General features: G+C 33.9%; 1 protein-coding gene across 1 annotated transcript in view; it reads left to right on the top strand.

Moving 5' to 3' along the window:
- The window catches only part of LYPLAL1 (lysophospholipase like 1), a 35646-nt gene extending 18672 nt beyond the window's left edge, over positions 1-16974 (top strand). Inside the window, exons 3-5 of the mRNA XM_059998284.1 lie at positions 185-354; positions 9456-9571; positions 10375-16974. Coding sequence (XP_059854267.1) covers positions 185-354; positions 9456-9571; positions 10375-10593 — 505 coding nt within the window. The 3' untranslated portion in view covers positions 10594-16974. The remainder of the gene's footprint in view (positions 1-184; positions 355-9455; positions 9572-10374) is intronic.
- The last annotated feature ends 2416 nt before the right edge of the window (positions 16975-19390 follow it).

The following is a 19390-nucleotide window of genomic DNA, read 5'->3' as shown; positions in this document are numbered from 1 at the left end:
AATAAATGTTAATAGAACCAAGGTAAGTATAGGAGAGTTAAGGCAATCAGCATGGGAATATTTTTAATGTGAATTATTTAACTTTTAAAACTTGGAGGAAATTGTAATTATTCAAAACACTAATTTTTTAGAAATTAAAACATCTATTTTAATTTTTTCTTTTTCTTTTTTTGGTTTTAAACAGGCCATATACTCCTTTGAAAGGAGGATTCTCCAATGTATGGTTTGACAGATTTCAAATATCTAATGACTGCCCAGAACACCTTGAATCAATTGATGTAATGTGTCAGGTGCTTACAGATTTGATTGATGGTGAAGTAAAAAGTGGTATCAAGAAGAACAGGATATTAGTAGGTAAGATCTTTAGATGTTGAGAATTTAAATATTTTTTTCACTTTTGTGTAATTCTATACATTGAATTTTACTTGGAACATTATTTGGAAGCACTTTGTATATCATTTGACCTATTCACAGTTTCAGATAAACTTTACATATTAAGAATTTTAAGGGTAATAGAATTATAAGCAAAAACTCATGAAACTTTAAATGATTTGCTTTTTAATAATAACATACTTTAAGACTCCCATGGCGGTTAAAATTTTCTTTCTACTTTAATTTTCAATTAAGAGATTATTCATTCCAGTTTTTAAAACATTTTGTTTTAATTAGCTTAAGTTTTATATGTTTAAACTACTATCGCCATAATTAAGATAAATTCGAGTACATAGTCAAAATATAACAGCAAATTCGTGAAAAGTAAACTCTTCAGAGTTAATACTGTAGGAATAAGGTATTCATAAACTTTTGTTAAACATGTCTTTAGCAATCTCTCTTCCCAAGGGGATATAGCATGCCTTTATATAAGCTTTATTCTACTTACACCCCTTTCCTTTTCTGCAATCATAAAATACATAAACCATTTTATAATACATACAAAAATAAGATAAACTGTATAGAATGTGAATGATACAGGATGGATTTTTGTTAAAGAGTTATTTCCAAATAACTTTAATTTATAATGAGTTGTATTTAATGTTGAAATTATAAAGCAAATTAAGTATCTTCATCATGTTCTAAATAACATTAAAATGTACATTGAAATCCTGTGTAGACAGGATTTGGGCAAATTAATAAACTTCCTTTGTGTTTATTGAAGTACTAAACTATTCATTGAGTTGAGAAGCAATATGATATAATAGATGGAATACATTTTTCTGTCTTGGCTTCAGCATTCACTTTTGTTAAAAGCAGTGTGCCCTCCAGTGCAGTAACATCACCTTTCTGGGCCTCTGTTTCCTCATCAGTGTTTAACTCTATATTTCTATGTTTCTGTGTTTAACATCTGTGCCATAGAGATAAATACAGAACGTTATGGGAGTACTGGGAAGAGCATAGTGAAGGGGCACCAATTCAGTCGAGGGCATCATGAAACAGTTACAAGATAGAATTCAAAATATGTGAATGTGTAACAGATTCTGTCATTCAATGATTTAGCAAATATTTTCTAAGTTTCTAAGTACTGTGTGTCTGGCAGTAAGTTAGATGCTCAAAGAGACACACCGATAAATAGAACAGGAATGCCACAGTTGCTTACAACCTAGAAGAGCCCATGAGGTACTTAAAATGGTAACTGTAAGGCCAGCCAGCCTTGATGATTGCCCTAAAGCAATATAACTGACAGCTCTTCAAAGGGAATGATCATCTGTATGTATTTTTATTTCTCAGGACCCATCGCAATGCTTAGCACAGAGCTAAACATTTATAATGAGCAGCATGACCTGATCTGTAAATTGATGACTTAAGTAGTTAAGTATCACAGGAATTCAGATGAAAAGAGGTCATAAGTATTTGGGGCTATTAGAGAACAATTTAATAGGAAAGTATCAGAGGCATTTGAGATTTTGAGATGTGCAAATAAGTAAAATTTTAACTATTATAGTGTAGAGGTCTAAACATAGAGAGTAATATGAATGGTAAATAGAAGTAAAAAAAAAAAAATAGTGCTTGTTTTTATCTGTCTGGATGTTAGATGGCTTTAGCAGAAAGTTTGTTGTCTGACTGGAAAATGCCTATTGATCTGTTAGCTGGACTAACAACCTGAAGAGCAAATGGTATAGTGACCAAAATGGGTCGAATCTAAAGTCCACCACTGCCTAGCTGGTTCATCACTTAATTGCCTACACTGAATTTCTGCTACCTCATCTGCAAAGTGGGAATAATGATACTATAAAAATACTATTTTACTGGGATATGATGTTTGTAAAACAGTTGGCTCATTTTACACTCTCAATAAATACTTTCTGGTTCCCCTTTTATCCTTTATTCTGTAGGTAATTGAGGAGAGATGACTCAAGTATGTCTTTGAGTCATATAGTTAGAACTGTGCTTTAGGAAAATTAATCTGGCAGAAGGGGTAAGTGAAGAGATAACAATTTGGGTATGGGAAAACCAGTTACTGAATTTATGACTATAGGGTAATGAGATCCTGAAGTCACGTAATGACAGTGGGAAAACAAAATATTAGTACTGTAAGAAATTGCTTTAAATTAAAATTATAAAATCTTCACACATAAAAACGTAGAAAACATACAAATCGTACTTCTAATGTATATGTGTTAAAGAACGTATCACGTTGAATTGTAATTGCTTGTCTGCTTGTCTCCTGCCCCATCCCTCCTCCTCGCCCTTCCCTGTGTCCATCAGTTACTTCATCTTATTCATCTTTGAAAAGAGGTTATGGATTGTTGTAAGGTCGGAGAGCTGATAAGAATTTTGAATCTGGGTTTACTTCATTTCAGAGCCCATGGTTCTTCCATTTAACTGAACGTTTGTAAAATTCTTAATACATCTTGTCAAATTCCTTTTGTGAAAAAACTGTACCAGTTGATACTTCTCCCACCTATATTAGAATGTCCATCTTATTATACCTCACTGAATAATATTGTCTTGAAAAATATTTGCTAAAATTAAGTAAACAAAAGTGGTAATCAATATGCACTTAATTTATTTTTCTTTTAATTCTGTTTATGTTTTGACACAAGAAAGCTATTTTTACTTGTCTATTTTTTTCCAAATAATTTCTCAGTTTAAGAAGGTATTTCTCTAGAACTTGAATAAATATTCAAATAGGTGTTCTTCTGGCTTTTCTATAATTTTTTAAATATTTAATTATTTGATTCATCTGGAATTGTTTTTTAGTTTCTTTCTACCATGTCATGGAAGGTTTTAATTATTTTCTGAAGTACCAAGAGAACCTTGTTAAAAGATGATCTTATTTATAAAGCAATCAGTAATGTAGTCGATGTTTTATCAAAGCTCCACTGAATTTTTAACAAAATTTCATTTTGGAAGGGTTATAAACTATTATAAAATTTGAAATTTATTACAAAGTGCGTATAATAGGATATTTATATACACTTATGAATATAAAAATTGGGAAAGAAAAAAATGCTTTTTTAGAATTTGTGAGATGAGCTTATGAACTCCTATAAAGCCTCTTTCCTAGCTTGAGATATGAAAGAGACGACAAGTGCAGATCCAAGGTTGTTTGTCCTTGTTACTTTACTTTTAGTTATTTAAGCAGTCAATGAAAATAAATCTTCACTTACATTTCTGTAGAGTTAAACAAGTGTGCCAAAATACACGTGATTCTTGACCTTCTTTTATTATGACAAAACATTACTTTACTACCTCCTTTTTCTTTACATGGATTAGCTATTGATGCATAGAGGAAATAGCACTCTAGTCCTATAGGGATTTTCTCTTGTAGTTGTTTTTTATTTTTTTGTCTTATTGATCTAACTGAACTTCTCACTTATTTGAAAACATGGCACATGAAGCAAAATATCATTATGTATTCAAATATTTGTACATGCATTTCTTGAGTTGTGAATATCATAATTGCAAATGCATGAGTGCAACTGACAGCAGTATAACATGGTTAAGAACTTGGGCTCTGGACTCAGACTGCAGGTTTCTAATCCTAGATTCACTATTTTGTAGGTATATGAGTTTCCTTAACCTCTGTGTGTGGATGATAATAATAGTACTTATCTTACAGAGGTGTGATGATTCAGTTAGTCAATTCATGTGAAACACTTAGAAATATGCCTGGCAGGTAATGTTGAAGAAATTTTCTTGCTGTTATTAAACACTCTCTATACCACCTTCCCCATGGTCTCTCCAGACAACAGAAAGGCCGTACTGGACCAGTGCTGCCTGTGGAGACTTAGGGAGCTCACTGTTCCTTCCCTACCAGCTGTTTTCTTTTCTCAGTAGTACACGTGCTGTGCTTCCCTCTTTCTTTTTCATTGCTCATAGATTCTTTAAACAGAAGTACTGCTTCATATTTTTCTACTGGTTTAATACTTTTGTCAAGTGTCTATTATAGAACATTTTAAATTAAGTAAGATTTAAATGATATAACATTTTAATGAAGGAGGGATCTAGTGGGACGTCAAAGCAAAGTGCATTTGAGATGCTAGACACACATATACAAACAACATAGGTTATTTTAAAAAATTAATTATAAGAGGAAAAACTAGAAAAATTACAAGATTAAAAAGGAAAGGGACTTCCCTGGTGGAGCAGTGCTAAGAATCTGCCTGCCAGTGCAGGGGACACGGGTTCGAGCCCTGGTCTGGGAAGATCCCACATGCCGCGGAGCAACTAAGCCCGTGTGCCACAACTACTGAGCCTGTGCTCTAGAGCCCACGAGCCACAACTACTGAGCCCGCACGCCACAACTACCCACACACCTAGAGCCCGTGCTCTACAACAAGAGAAGCCACCACAATGAGAAGCCCACGCACCGCAACGAAGGGTAGCCCCTGCTCACCACAACTAGAGAAAGCCCGCAGGCAGCAGTGAAGACCCAATACAGCCAAACATAAATAATTTTTTTTAAAAAAAGGAAAAAATAGAGATAATAGTACAAAATTGTTACCCTTGTTGATTTTGTTTAATATGTGATAAAATTTCAGATTTAATATCACACATTGTGTCCTCATGGAACCCTTTTCTCTGATATTGTAATTTTAATAAATATAGCTTTGTAAACAAAACTATTCTCTATATTTGCATAGGTGGCAGCCCATTCTTTTTCTGTGGTTTTGTTTTGATTAGTGATATTATATTAAACTTAGTTTAAAAACAATGTTTTTATAGAGTATGATATACCACCTTTTCTAGGTAGTTTACACAGCTTAGTCAGGTCAAAAATGAAACTTCTCATACTAAATTTAATTTCCAAATTGTTAATAAGTGCTGGAGTACCAAAAACTATCAAAAGCTTTACAGTATAATGAGGGAGATAACAGAAGTAAAGTGTTCTAAAGAACAAGTCGATTTTGGGGGGAGCTAGGAACTGCTTCTTAGAAGAGATAATCTCCAATTGAGTTTTAAAGAATGAGTGAGAATATGACTGGTAAACAAATAGGGGAACACATTCATGAAAGAAAACAAGGGACACATTAAAATCTCTCAGGGACTACTAGTTTGATATGCGCTTCAACTCCCAGGATTATTGAATTATATACAGAGAATGACATGATCAGATGAGCATTTTAAAAAGGTTACACTGACAACACTGTGGAGGCTGGCTAGTCTGAAGTCCGGGGGAATAGGAAGATGGCAAATGCAATAGATCCAGTAGAATGATGAAAGACCAACACGTACAGTGTTTCACGACTTTGGAAACAAAGGATGAGTAAGATTACACTAAAGAACATTGCAGTCAACTGCGAGTTTAGCTAAGAAAAATCCTTTGTTTTCTTGTTTTCAACAATGGAAATATATTTCTTTCTTAATGGAAAGAATAAACTTTGGTTAGAAAGGAGGAACTGGGCAAAACCTTTAAATGTGTTCCTTGGAGACATTCGTGAATCCTTACTATGCATATTAAGAAGATCAGGTATAAGAAAGTTTATTTATTTTTATATAATAATACCACACATGATTCTACAGAGGGTATGGTAAAAATTAGGGGAAACACAGGCAATAAAATAGTGACTTTTAAATTACTTTCTGAATTTGGCAACATAGCTATTGTTAAAACCTGGATTCAGATTCTGTATTCTGAAAAAATTATTAAGAATATAGTTTAACACTATAATGTGTTTAAATTATACACATTTTTTCAAATACAGTATCTTTCTTGACCCTTGTAATAGGTGAAGTAGGAAATTATTATTCTCATTTCAGATAAGAAGAAACTAAAGTTCAAAGAGACTGCTGGCTAAAATAGAGTTGGGACTAGAACCCAGATCCTATGCATTGACTTAGGAACTTTGTACCATAATGAGATTCCTTTTTCTAACCACTAGGTGGTGATAATTTGTTGTTAAGAGAAAACTGACATAATTTAGATTTAACTTTGATCTAGGATGTATAGAACCTGACAAATGATAATGACCAGATTATTGGTATAGTTTTTCATGTTCTCTGATAATATTATTAGAATTTTGAAGCAGGGATAATCAAGTGCTTCTGGAATTACACCTGAATAATTTACATGGATGCTCTACATACCCATTATGATGCTCTAAATACCCATCATGAGGAAAGCGGTTAAGGGAGTAATGGTCTGTTAATACAACTGACTATTATGTAACCATTATATACTATATACATACATTTAGAAGGTACTTAGTATACTTAGTATGTGTTCAAGTAGTAAAAAAATAATTGTGGAATTTTGTAATTCTGTTTAAAGACATTCAAATCAGTATTACATGAAAGTAAGGTATAAAATTGTACATATAGAGTGAGTTTAACTGTTAAAATGAATTTTTAAAAACATGTCAAAATTATATGTGAGTAGTGAGATTTTGGATAACGCATTTTCTTTATTTTTGTGTGGTGGAAATACTTTACACAGTGGGCATATATTCACATATTAATTTTATAATAAGATTTAAAATTAAAATGAAGGGATAGTTGTAGTTACCAAGATGAAACCTAGCTCCACAATTTCCAGGCTGACTTTCCTGACATTATATAAGTTTCTTTTGAAGCTCTTGGAGGGAACTGGAGAATGATAGCATCCTTCTACTTTCTTTTAACATATATATATCTTAAATAATGTATGTTTCTTCAGCAACAACTATCAGAACTTTTAAGGCTTGGGACTGCTGTTTTAATAGCTTTCCATAGAAGATGATAAATATTTTGTTTACCCTGTCAATTTTATATGAGAGAAAATATACAAATATGGTGGGCATAATTTATATATTCCCAAATTTTTGAGACTTTATCACAGTTCATTCTGAAAAATAATTATGTATAAAGTGGAAAAATTGTTGCAATTTGGTTGGAGGGTGGATTTTATTCCATTTTTAAAATCCCATTCAATTGACGGTAAACTTGAATTGTAAGTTCCCTGCCTCCCCCCCGCACCCCCCCACCCCTGGACTTTGTTTTCAAATAGATTAGCTTAGTTTTCCCAGTACAGTTTTTATACATTATTACTGTTTTATTTAATTTAAAGAGTTCATAAAAACTAGGTTATTTTTTAACATGTTTTTTATTCAGCCTATTAATCTTAAATGTATGTTGAAATGTTAACTCTTGACATTTTAATGCTTCACCAGCGACTATAAATATACATCATAACTATTACCTACAATGAGTTTACTCATTGGTATTTACTTATTGAGCAGTATATTTTATATTGCATTTTAAACACTTAGATGAAAATTGAAATAACTAGTCTTTTGTGTTAAATTTTCTTCCATTAGAAAAAAATACATAAAGTCCCTTTCACACCGGTGTCCGCAACGTTAAAGGTGACTGTATTGTCAAAGATCGCTGGTGAGGAATTGCAGGCTACCTCACGAGATTATAAATGGACAAGGAACTTAGATTGAATCTTAAAATAATGAGTTTTCAACGAGTACATTTTTCTTCATTATAAATTAGGAGAATTGAACATGAGGTTAAATGTCTCAAGGATGCCTTTGTTCATAATGGCATTTCATACGTGGGAAAGTGTTTTCTTTCTTAGTTTTGTTGCTGTTCTTGTTGCTGTTCTTGCTGTGAGGCTGGTCCCCCCAAGGGGCTCGGGAATCCCATAAAGTGATTAAGTTACCCTAGTCAATAAAAGCGCAGTGATGGGGTGGGTGCATTTAATGTGTAAAAATTTTCTCAGTAGGTGTGCTTTTATAATAATTTTTAAATATGTTTTTGCTCACTGGTCTATTTTTATTCACATTTTATCTTTGTATGATTTTTTTTAAATATCACATTAAAAGATCACATTTAATGATATTAGCCACATTATGTTTTTTATGGAACATTAATTTCATTTTGCTCCATTTATGAAATTTAAAGCTTTTTTTCCATCATTGGTGCAGCTTAGATTATCTAGAACTTCATTGTCCCATATGATAACCCCTAGCCACATGTATTTAAACTCAAATTTTAACTAGGTAAAATTAAAGTAAATGTTTAATTCCTTAGTCATACTAGTCCCATTTAATATGTTACTTAGGTACATTTGACAAAAAATATAACTCAAGCTCTTGAATTTCTCCAAAAACTAAAAACTGTGTTCCTACAGCCTTGTTATCTCTAACATATGGATTTCTTTTAAATCATGAGATGTCTCTTAACTCTCAGTCATGCTGGGGAATATCACACCGAGTCTCTAAGCTGAAGCTGGGCCATCCTCTCTGCTATGTCACGGTCAGGTCCCTACCTCCATATTCTGTGTTGTGTCGGTTTTCGCCTTTGAACAGAAGGGTCCAGGTATTTTAATCTGCATATCTCTGGTGACTGGTGTCACTCCAGTGACAGTGTTTGGCACATAAAAGACAATAAAAGTTTGTCAAGTGAATATTTTTTCCCCAAACTCTTTTTTAAAAGGACATATGGGTACCTATGTTTGAATTATACCATCACAAGTCAGTTTTCAAAATAATATTATAATACAAAGATGTTTTATCTTTCTCACCAAATTTTTGATCATCCTTCCTAATTCAGAGATCACTAAGCATCTATTATATGGCAAACTCTAGAAATATAATCCTCATGGAGCTTGTAGCTTGGCAAGTAAGACAGAAAGGTGCATGTTATTAATTGTAGCTGCAGTGTGAGGACTCTTGTAAGTATAAACAAAATGTAAGTAGACACTAGAAGTTTAAATAAATAACACTTGTGCTATGACTCATATTTTGAAATATAATAAATATTTTTACTTGATGACCAAAATTTATTTTTTCAATTCTAGCTCCTTTTATAACAAATTATTTTACCAGTGATGGCATAGATAGAACAGTGTTATTTACTCATAGCAGGTTTTTTTCCATGAGATCTAAAGGAGGCTAAATTTCTCTTTAGCATTGTATCTCTTTTAGGTCTCCAAATATTTATGGAAGATTGGCATAGCTATATCTTGTTCTAAATTATCGTTACATATATTCTGCTTTTTCTGATAAGTGAATTTTTGCTTCTTTTAGGAGGATTTTCTATGGGAGGGTGCATGGCAATGCATTTAGCATACAGAAATCATCAGGATGTGGCAGGAGTATTTGCTCTTTCTAGTTTTCTGAATAAGACATCTGCTGTTTACCAGGTAAGTTCCAGATTTTAAAAACAAAACAGAAAAAAAATGAGACATTCACACATTGAAACTAAAACAACATTGATAATTACACAATAACAATTGATTCACAGAGCATTCCTGGGAATTCAGATTAGTTATATTGGTAAATTCCAGCTGGTCATTCATGTTTAGGAAGTGCCTTGTACAGAGATTATTGTTAAGCAAAGTGTCAAAGAGAAAAGGATAAAAAATATGTGTATGCTATATATGTATCCTGCATACATATTAAAAATATAGATGATTACAACTAGGTTTGCTTATTATGTCATGAACATAATCAAACCAAAGAATCAGTTACATGGCTGATACCTATTTTTCAGCAATATCCTGATTTATGAGTATGTCATATTATAGTGCTGCAGCCTCATTACCAGAAGTAGAACCAGTAGGTATGGAAATGAGAACAAGAATGCTATTTTTTCCTTGATTGTACCTGAGCTCTGTGTTCCTCCCTCTTTCCACTCCATGTGAAGAGGTTTGTCTTCCCAAGACACAAGGTTTCTGCGGGAAATGCTTTGACCATTTTTGAGACAGTCCTCTACGGAGTAAATTCAGTTCACGTACAGCTGCAGCTCCAGTGGTGCCAGCAACCAGCTAAGCTCCTGGTCCTGGCCCATCAGTATATACCTCAGAGAGCTCTACCACTGCCTCTTCTTCCCCTTTAAATATTGAAGCTTTGGTTAAATTGGAGTTTTTCCGTCCCTCTGATTTCTGAGAATAATGTTCTTAAATGAATTTCTTAAACTTCTCCATTTTTATGTTCTCTTCTCTAGGCTCTTCAGAAAAGTGATGGTGTCCTCCCTGAATTATTTCAGTGTCATGGTACCGCAGATGAGTTAGTTCTTCATTCTTGGGGTGAAGAGACAAACTCAGTGTTAAAATCTCTAGGCGTGAGGACAAAGTTTCATAGTTTCCCAGGTGTTTACCATGAGTTAAGCGAAGCTGAGCTAGAAAAACTGAAGTCATGGATTCTTACAAAGCTGCCAGACTGAATGAGTCAAGATTGATTTGTTAATATATAAGCAATGTCTTTATGAAAAGTGATTTTTACTGCCAAATTCTAATTTGATAAACAATAATTAAAATATTAAAAAATATCAGCAGTTTACTGACTTATTAGTTATTGAAATGCTTAGCACCATAGAGAGTAGTATAATCTTATTAATGGTTAACATTAATTTAGACAAACATCTGTGTATTATTTGGCAGATACATTTTTATAAATATTTGAAGGCCTTGTAAGTAAGTAAATAGTGAAATATTAGAAGGTAATTAAACTAGCTTAAATAAAGGCAATGAGAAACCAGGAAAAGTTTTAACATGATATTATTTTATCTTTGTTGTCACTTTCTTTAAATTGCCTTTCCGGAGATATTCATGCTCGTGTAGTTTTTGACAGAATAACATTAGTACCCCACATTTATAGAGTAGTTTCCCGTTACCTCACCTGACCATCACAAGAGCTTGATGAAGTAGACTGAGTAGTTGTTACTGGTATTTTATAATAGGGATAGAAGGATTGAAAACTTTCCCAAAGCCTCAAGAGTAAAAACTGGAATCCAGACCTTCTGGTCCCAGTGGAGCTCCCTTTCTCTGAGACCAGATTGCTGCTCTGCTCCAGTCCTAGGGTTCCGGTTGCTCTTCAGATCCTTGTCAGCACTCAGTATGGCCAGTCTTTTCAGTTTTATCCATTCTAGTGGGTATACAGTGGTAACACTTTGTGGGTTTAATCTGCATTTTCCTAACCTAATGGTGTTAAGCAATTTCTATATGCTTATTTGTGATCTGTATAAATTCTGATGATATCTCTATTCAGATCTTCTGCCCATTTTTTATTAGGGCATTGTAACAGCTTGCATTGTAAAAAGCTGTTTATATATGCTGGATAGAAATTCTTTGTTAGCCAGATGTTTTACCTTTTTTTTTTTTTCTTAGTCTGTGGCTTGCCTTATTTTCTTTACAGTGTAATTCAAAAGAGCAGAAGTTTTTAATTTGATGACGTCCAGTTTATTCGTTTTTTTTCATTTATACTTTGTGCTTTTGATGTCATATTTAAGCAATCTTAAGAAATCCTAGGTCACTAAGAGTTTCTCTTATATTTTCTTCAACTAATACACTCCTTTAGTGCTATAAATCTTCCCGCAAGTATTATATTAGTAACATCCCACGATCTTTTATATTTTGTGTTTTCATTTTCATTCAGGTCAAATCTTTCTAAATTCCCTTTTGATTTCTTCTTTAACCCTTGGGTTACTTAAAATTGTGTTATTTTGTTTCAGTATATTGGGAATTTTCTAGAGATCTTTGCTATTGATGTCTAAGTTAATTCCATTGTGGGTCAAGAGAGCATACTTTGTATGGCTTGAAACCTTTTAAATTTATTGTGACTTGTTTTATAGCCCAGAAGATGGTCTATCTTGGTAAATGTTTTGTGTGCACTTTAGAAAAATATATATGATGCTAGTGTTGGGTGGAGTGTTCTCTACATATCAGTCAGATCAAGTTGGTTGATATCCTTGTTTAAATCTACTATATCCTTGCTGATTTTCTGCCTGCTTGTTTTATAAATTATTGAGAGGGGAATATTGAAAGTTCCAAGTATAACTGAATTTGTTTCACTTTGCCATTCCCTCAGTTTTCGCTTCATGTACTATGAGGCTCCATTATTAGATGCGTAAACATGTAGGACTATTATGTTCCCCTGATGAACTGGCCTCTTCTTCTTTATGAAATGATCATCTCTATCCGTGATAGATTTTTTTGCTCTGAAATACTCATTGTGTGATATTGATATAGTCTTTCCAGCTCCCTTTAGCCTAGCACCTTTTTCCATACTTCTCTTTTAACCTATTTGTGTCTTTATCTGTAAAGAGCAATTCCATCAGGCAGAACACAGTTAGGCCTTCCTTTTCTATCCAGTATGGTCATCCCTGCTTTTTAATTGATTATTTAGAACATTTTAATGTGATTGTTGGCATGTTTGGATTTCAAGCTACCATCTTAGCTGTTTATTTTCTCTATATTCCATCTCTTCTTCTTTGCTCCCTTATTCCTCTCTTTCTACTCCCCCTTTTTTCCTTGGATTATGTGTTCTTTTGCTGGCTTCTTAGTTATGATACTTTGTACTTTTATTTTAATGATTACTTTAGGGTTTATAGCATATAATTTTTATAAACTTTTTTAAATTTCGAAATAATTACAAGCTCACAGGAAGTGTTAAAGATAGTACAGAGGAGTCCCATGTACCCTGTGCCCAATGGTTACATCTTAACGTAACTATAGTATAATGTCAAAACCAGGAAACTGACATTGGTACAATGTGTGTGTAGTTATATGCCATTTTTTCACATGGCTGCATGGATTCATGTATCCACCACTACAATCGATATGCAGAACTGTTCCATCACCACAAAGATGCCCATTGTGCTGCCTATAGTCATATCAATCCCTTCCTCTGTCACCATCTAACCCATAACAACCACTGATTTGTACTCCATCTCTATAACTGGACATTGTGAGAATGTTATAGAAGTAGAACTATACAGTATGTGACATTTTGAGATTGACTTTTTTCACTCCATCCAAATTGTTGCAACCATCAATAGTTTACTTCTTTTTATTGCTGAGTAGTATGCCATGACGTGAATGTATTCAGTATTATAGTTTGTTAAACTGTTCTCCAATTAAAACACAGTTTTTTTTGGCTATTACGAATAAAGCTGCCTTGAACACTCTTGTATAGATTTTTGTCTAGCTGTAATTTTTTTTCTCTCTGGGATAAATACCCAAGAGAGTGATTCCTGGGTTGTATAATAAGTGTATGTTTAAGAAACTACCAGACTTTTCCAGAGTAGCTGTGCCATCTTATATTCCTACCAGCAAGGCAGGAGAGATAAATATTCTCTGCATCCTCATCAGCATTTTGTAGTTTCACTATTTTTTTTAATTTTAGCTGTTCTAATAGGTATATAATGAAATCTCATTGTGGTCAAAATGTGCATTCCCTAATGGCTAGTGATTTTGAGCCTACTTTCATAAGCTTATTTGCCATCTCTATATCCTATTTGGTAGATGTTTCTTCATGTCTTTTGCCCATGATCAAATTGGATTTTCTTTTTTGTTTGCGTTAACTGTTGAGTTTTGAAAGTTTCTTTTAATATCTTCTAGATGTGAGTCTTTTGTTAGTTATATAGTTTTCAAATACTTTTTCACTGTCTGTAGCTTGTCTTTGCAACTTCTTAGGTCCTTTTATGCAAAAGTTCTAAATTTTAATGAAGTCCAGTTTACTGACTTTTTCTTTCATGGATTATGCTTTTGGTGTTAGTGAGCTATTGTGAGTTAATTTTTGTATAAGGTGTGAGATTTAGGTTGACATTCATTTTATGTTTTTGCCTATAGATACCAAGTTGCCCAGCACTGTTTGGTGAAAAAACTATCCTTCCTCCATTGAATTATTTTTGTACCTTTATCAAAAATCAGTTGTCTGTTGCTTGTGTGTCTGTTTCTTGTTTATCTGTTCTGTTCCATTGATCTCTGTGTCTGTCCACATAACGTTAATTACTATAGTTATGTAATTCTTGCAGTCAGGTACAGTTAATTCTTCCTAATTTATTCTCCTTTTCAAAATTGTATTAGCTATTTTAGTTCCTTTCCTTTCCATATAAATTTTAAAATACACTAATCTATATCCACCCAAGAAATCTTGCTGGAATTTTGAAAGGAAGTGTGTTAAATTTGTATAACAATTTAGAGAGAATTGACATCCTTTCCATATTGAATCTTCCAATTCATGAACATGATATATTACTCCACTTATTTAGGTCTTCTGTAGTTTCTTTCATTATTTTTTTGTAGCATTTAACATACAAGTTCTGTACATGTTTTGTTAGATTTGTACCTGAGTATTTTATTTTTTGAGGAATTATAATTGGTACTGTATTATTAAATACAGTTTCCCTGTGTACATTGCTAGCTTATTGAAATACAATTGTTTTTTGTGTGGGTGTCTTATATCATATGATCTTGTTTAGGTCAGTTACTAATTCTAGGAGGTTTTCTGTAAATTCCTTGGCATTTTCTACAAAGAAAATGTCACTTGCAAATTGGAATCAATTTATTTCTTCCTTTCCAAATGAAGTCCTTGTATTTCCTTTTCGTTGCTTATTACACTGACTAGAACTTCCAGCACCATGCTGGATGAGAACAGTGAGAGCAGACATCCTTGTCTTGTTCCCAGCCTTAGGGGGAAAGCATTCAGTCTTTCATTAGTAAATATGTTAGCTGTAGGGTTTTTTGTAGATGTTCTTTATCAAGTCAATGAAACTCCTCTCTATTCCTAGTTTTCTAAGAGTTTTTATCATGAATGGTTGTTGAATTTTATCAAATGCTTTTTCCACAACAAGGGATAAAATTATGTATAATTATTAATGATATAATTTATTATTATATTATAGTTATTAATAATATAAAATTATTCTCTTTAGCCTGTTAATAATATGTTCTTCTATATCTGGTATGTGTTTTTACTCTTGCTGTTTTTAAGAGTTTCTCTTGTCACTGATATTGAGCAATTTGATTATGACATATATTGGTTGGTATAGTTTTTCATGTTTCTTATCCCAGGGGTTCCTGCTAATCTTTTTAGGTGGTTCTTTCTGGCCCCAGATAGTTTACTCTGTGAATACTCCAGGTGGACCATCTCTAGATCTCTGGAGTTCTGTCTCTGTGAAACTTACTCTTCTCTGGTACTCTGTCCTCTCAATTCTAGCCAACATCATCTACTCAGACTCTTAGCTCTGCATGTCAACTCAGGGAGTCCACCAGGCTCTGCATGGATTTTTCCTCTCTGTTCTGCAGTCTGGGAACTCTCTCAAGGCAATAAGCTAGGGACATTATAAGGCTCACCGTGTTTCCTTTCCTTCTCTCAGTGATCACTATCCTTCATTGCCTGATGTATGCTGCTTTGAAAAACATTATCTCCAGTACTTTGCCTTTGTCTGTTTTGTTTTGTTTTGTTTTTGTTTTCTGTTTGTTTCAGGTGAAAGAATCCATCTAGTCCCTGTTTATTAATAACATTATGTCTGAATGCTAAATTATCCTTTAAAGAGATTTTTTTAAGTTTTTTAAAGTCTTTTATATTTACCCATATTCTTTCCTTTTCTAATGTTCTTCATTCCTTAATATAGCTTCAGATTTCCATATGGTATCATTTTCCTTCTGCCTGAAATACATTAACATTTATGACAGACATGTCTGCTGCTGTTAAATTCTTTCAACATTTTTCTATCTGAAAAAGTATTATTTTGTTTTTATTTTTGAGAGCTGTATAGAATTCTAACTTGACAGGGTTTTCTTTCTTTCATTACTTTAAAGATCTTATGCTGTCATCTTCTAGTTTGCATTTTTTCTACTGTTGTTCTAATCTTTTATCCTCTGGCTGCTTTTACAATTTTCTCTATTTTTAGTTTTAAGCAATTTGATTATGGTGTGCGTTGGTGTTGTTTTCTCCAGTTTCTTTGTGCTTGGAATTTCTTGAGTTTCTAATCTGTGGATTTATAGTTTTCATGAAATTTGGAGACGTTTTGGCCATTGCATTTTCAAATATTTGTTTGCCTATCTCCTGTCCCTTTTTTGTAGGATTTCAATTATACTTATATTAGACTATTTGAAGTTGTTTCACAACTTACTTGTGCTTATTTTTTTCTTTTTTTAAATTTGTTTTCACTCTCCATTTTATTTTGGATAGTTTCTATTCCTGTTGTGAATTTCACTGATATTCTCTTCTGCAGTTATTTGTCATTAATCCCATCTTTTTTATCTCAGATATTGCCTATCTCTAGTTCTTTTTTTTAATTTCTTGAATTCATATAATTAATATGCTTAGTCTTTTCTCCACCTTCTGGAATATATGGGATATAGTTTTAATAGCAGTTTTAATATCTTTATTTGTTGAGTCTATCATCTCTGTCATTTTTGACTTTGTTTTAATTAATTTTTCTTTTTATTAAGGATAAATTTTTTTGCTTCCTTTATATGCCTAGTGATTTTTTATTGGATTTCAGACATTGTGAATTCTACATTGTTAAGTGCTAGATCAGTTTGCATTTCTATAAATATTTATGAGCTTTGCCATGGAATGCAGTTAAGTTACTTGGAAAGTACTTAGAAGTATTTTGAGGCTTCCTTTTAAGGCTTCCTTTTAAGCTTTCTTAGGTAGTACGAGAGCAGTGTTTGCTCCAGGACTAACTTTGCCCCACCGTTCAAGCAACACATGTTTGAGTACTCTAGCTGATACTCACTGGATTGTGAGGTTTTACACTCTGACTAGTGGGAACTCAAATTTTTCCCAGTCCTCTCTGAGCCTCAGTGATCATTCCTTCTGTTCCTTCTAGGTAGTTCATACTTGCCTTACACAAATCTGTTGGTTAGTACTCTGCTGAAGATTTGAGGGGGACCCTCTGAAGATCTCTGGCAGTCTTGCAGCCGTCCAGTACTCTGTCATGTGAACTCGAAGCTCCTTGACTTTCTGGACTCCCAACTCTGTCTCCTCCTTCAGCTCCATCTGGGTCTCCGTCTCCATGCTGTAGCCTTGAAACTCTTCACACAGTAAGCTGGGCGTTTGTAGAGCTCACTGCATTTGCTTCTCCTTAAGGGATGACTCTCCTGCACTGCTAGTGCCCAATATCTGAAAATATATATGTGGCCCACCTTTTCAGTTGTTTCAGGTCAAAAAATAAATCTGGTCCCTGTTCCACCTTGGCCGTCTTGGTCATATGTGGAAGTCCCTTCATTCCCCTTTTATTTGAAGCTATAAACTGTAAATTTGAAGAGGGAGGGAAGGAGAAAGAAAGGGTAGGAAGGAGAGAGGAAGAGAGACAGAGACTGAGACTTTAACTAATAAAGTCCAAATCCCCTCAGAGAAGACTCAGTTCGTGCAGTGTTCTAATTATCTTAAGCTTTTTTTTTTTTTTTTTATTTTATTAACATCTTTATTGGGGTATAATTACTTTACAATGGTGTGTTAGTTTCTGCTTTATAACAAAGTGAATCAGTTATACATATACATATGTTCCCATATCTCTTCCCTCTTGCGTCTCCCTCCCTCCCACCCTCCCTATCCCACCCCTCCAGGCTGTCACAGAGCACCGAGCCAATATCCCCGTGCCATGCGGCTGCTTCCCTCTAGCTATCTACCTTACTACGTTTGTTAGTGTGTATATGTCCATGACTCTCTCTCACCCCGTCACAGCTCACCCTTCCCCCTCCCCATAACCTCAAGTCCGTTCTCTAGGAGGTCTGCGTCTTTATTCCTGCCTTACCCCTAGGTTCTTCATGACATTTTTTTTTTCTTAAATTCCATATATATGTGTTAGCATACTGTATTTGTCTTTTTCGTTCTGACTTACTTCACTGTGTATGACAGACTCTAGGTCTATCCACCTCATTACAAATAGCTCAATTTCGTTTCTTTTTATGGCTGAGTAATATTCCATTGTATATATGTGCCACATCTTCTTTATCCATTCATCCGATGATGGGCACTTAGGTTGTTTCCATCTCCGGGCTATTGTAAATAGAGCTGCGATGAACATTTTGGTACATGACTCTTTTTGAATTTCGGTTTTCTCAGGGTATATGCCGAGTAGTGGGATTGCTGGGTCATATGGTAGTTCTATTTGTAGTTTTTTAAGGAACCTCCATACTGTTCTCCATAGTGGCTGAACCAATTCACATTCCCACCAGCAGTGCAAGAGGGTTCCCTTTTCTCCACACCCTCTCCAGCATTTATTGTTTCTAGATTTATTGATGATGGCCATTCTGACTGGTGTGAGATGATATCTCATTGTAGTTTTGATTTGCATTTCTCTAATGATTAATGATGTTGAGCATTCTTTCATGTGTTTGTTGGCAGTCTGTATATCTTCTTTGGAGAAATGTCTATTTAGGTCTTCTGCCCATTTTTGGATTGGGTTGTTTGTTTTTTTGTTGTTGTTGAGCTGCATGAGCTGCTTGTAAATTTTGGAGATTAATCCTTTGTCAGTTGCTTCATTTGCAAATATTTTCTCCCATTCTGAGGGTTGTCTTTTGGTCTTGTTTATGGTTTCCTTTGCTGTGCAAAAGCTTTGAAGTTTCATTAGGTCCCATTTGTTTATTTTTGTTTTTATTTCCATTACTCTAGGGGGTGGGTCAGAAAGAATCTTGCTGTGATTTATGTCATAGAGTGTTCTGCCTATGTTTTCCTCTAATAGTTTGATAGTTTCTGGCCTTATATTTAGGTCTTTAATCCATTTTGAGCTTATTTTTGTGTATGGTGTTAGGGAGTGTTCTAATTTCATTCTTTTACATGTACCTGTCCAGTTTTCCCAGCACCATTTATTGAAGAGGCTGTCCTTTTTCCACTGTACATTCCTGCCACCTTTATCAAAGATAAGGTGGCCATATGTGCATGGGTTTATCTCTGGGCTTTCTATCCTGTTCCATTGATCTATCTTTCTGTTTTTGTGCCAGTACCATACTGTCTTGATAACTGTAGCTTTGTAGTATAGTCTGAAGTCAGGGAGCCTGATTCCTCCAGTTCCTTTTTTTGTTCTCAAGATTGCTTTGGCTATTCGGGGTCTTTTGTGTTTCCATACAAATTGCGAAATTTTTTGTTCTAGTTCTGTGAAAAATGCCAGTGGTAGTTTGATAGGGATTGCATTGAATCTATAGATTGCTTTGGGTAGTAGAGTCATTTTCACAATGTTGATTCTTCCAATCCAAGAACATGGTATATGTCTCCATCTATTTGTA

The sequence above is a fragment of the Delphinus delphis genome, chromosome 1 (assembly GCF_949987515.2).
Source record: "Delphinus delphis chromosome 1, mDelDel1.2, whole genome shotgun sequence".
Classification (NCBI taxonomy): domain Eukaryota; kingdom Metazoa; phylum Chordata; class Mammalia; order Artiodactyla; family Delphinidae; genus Delphinus; species Delphinus delphis.
This window is presented reverse-complemented; position numbering and strand designations above follow the sequence as displayed.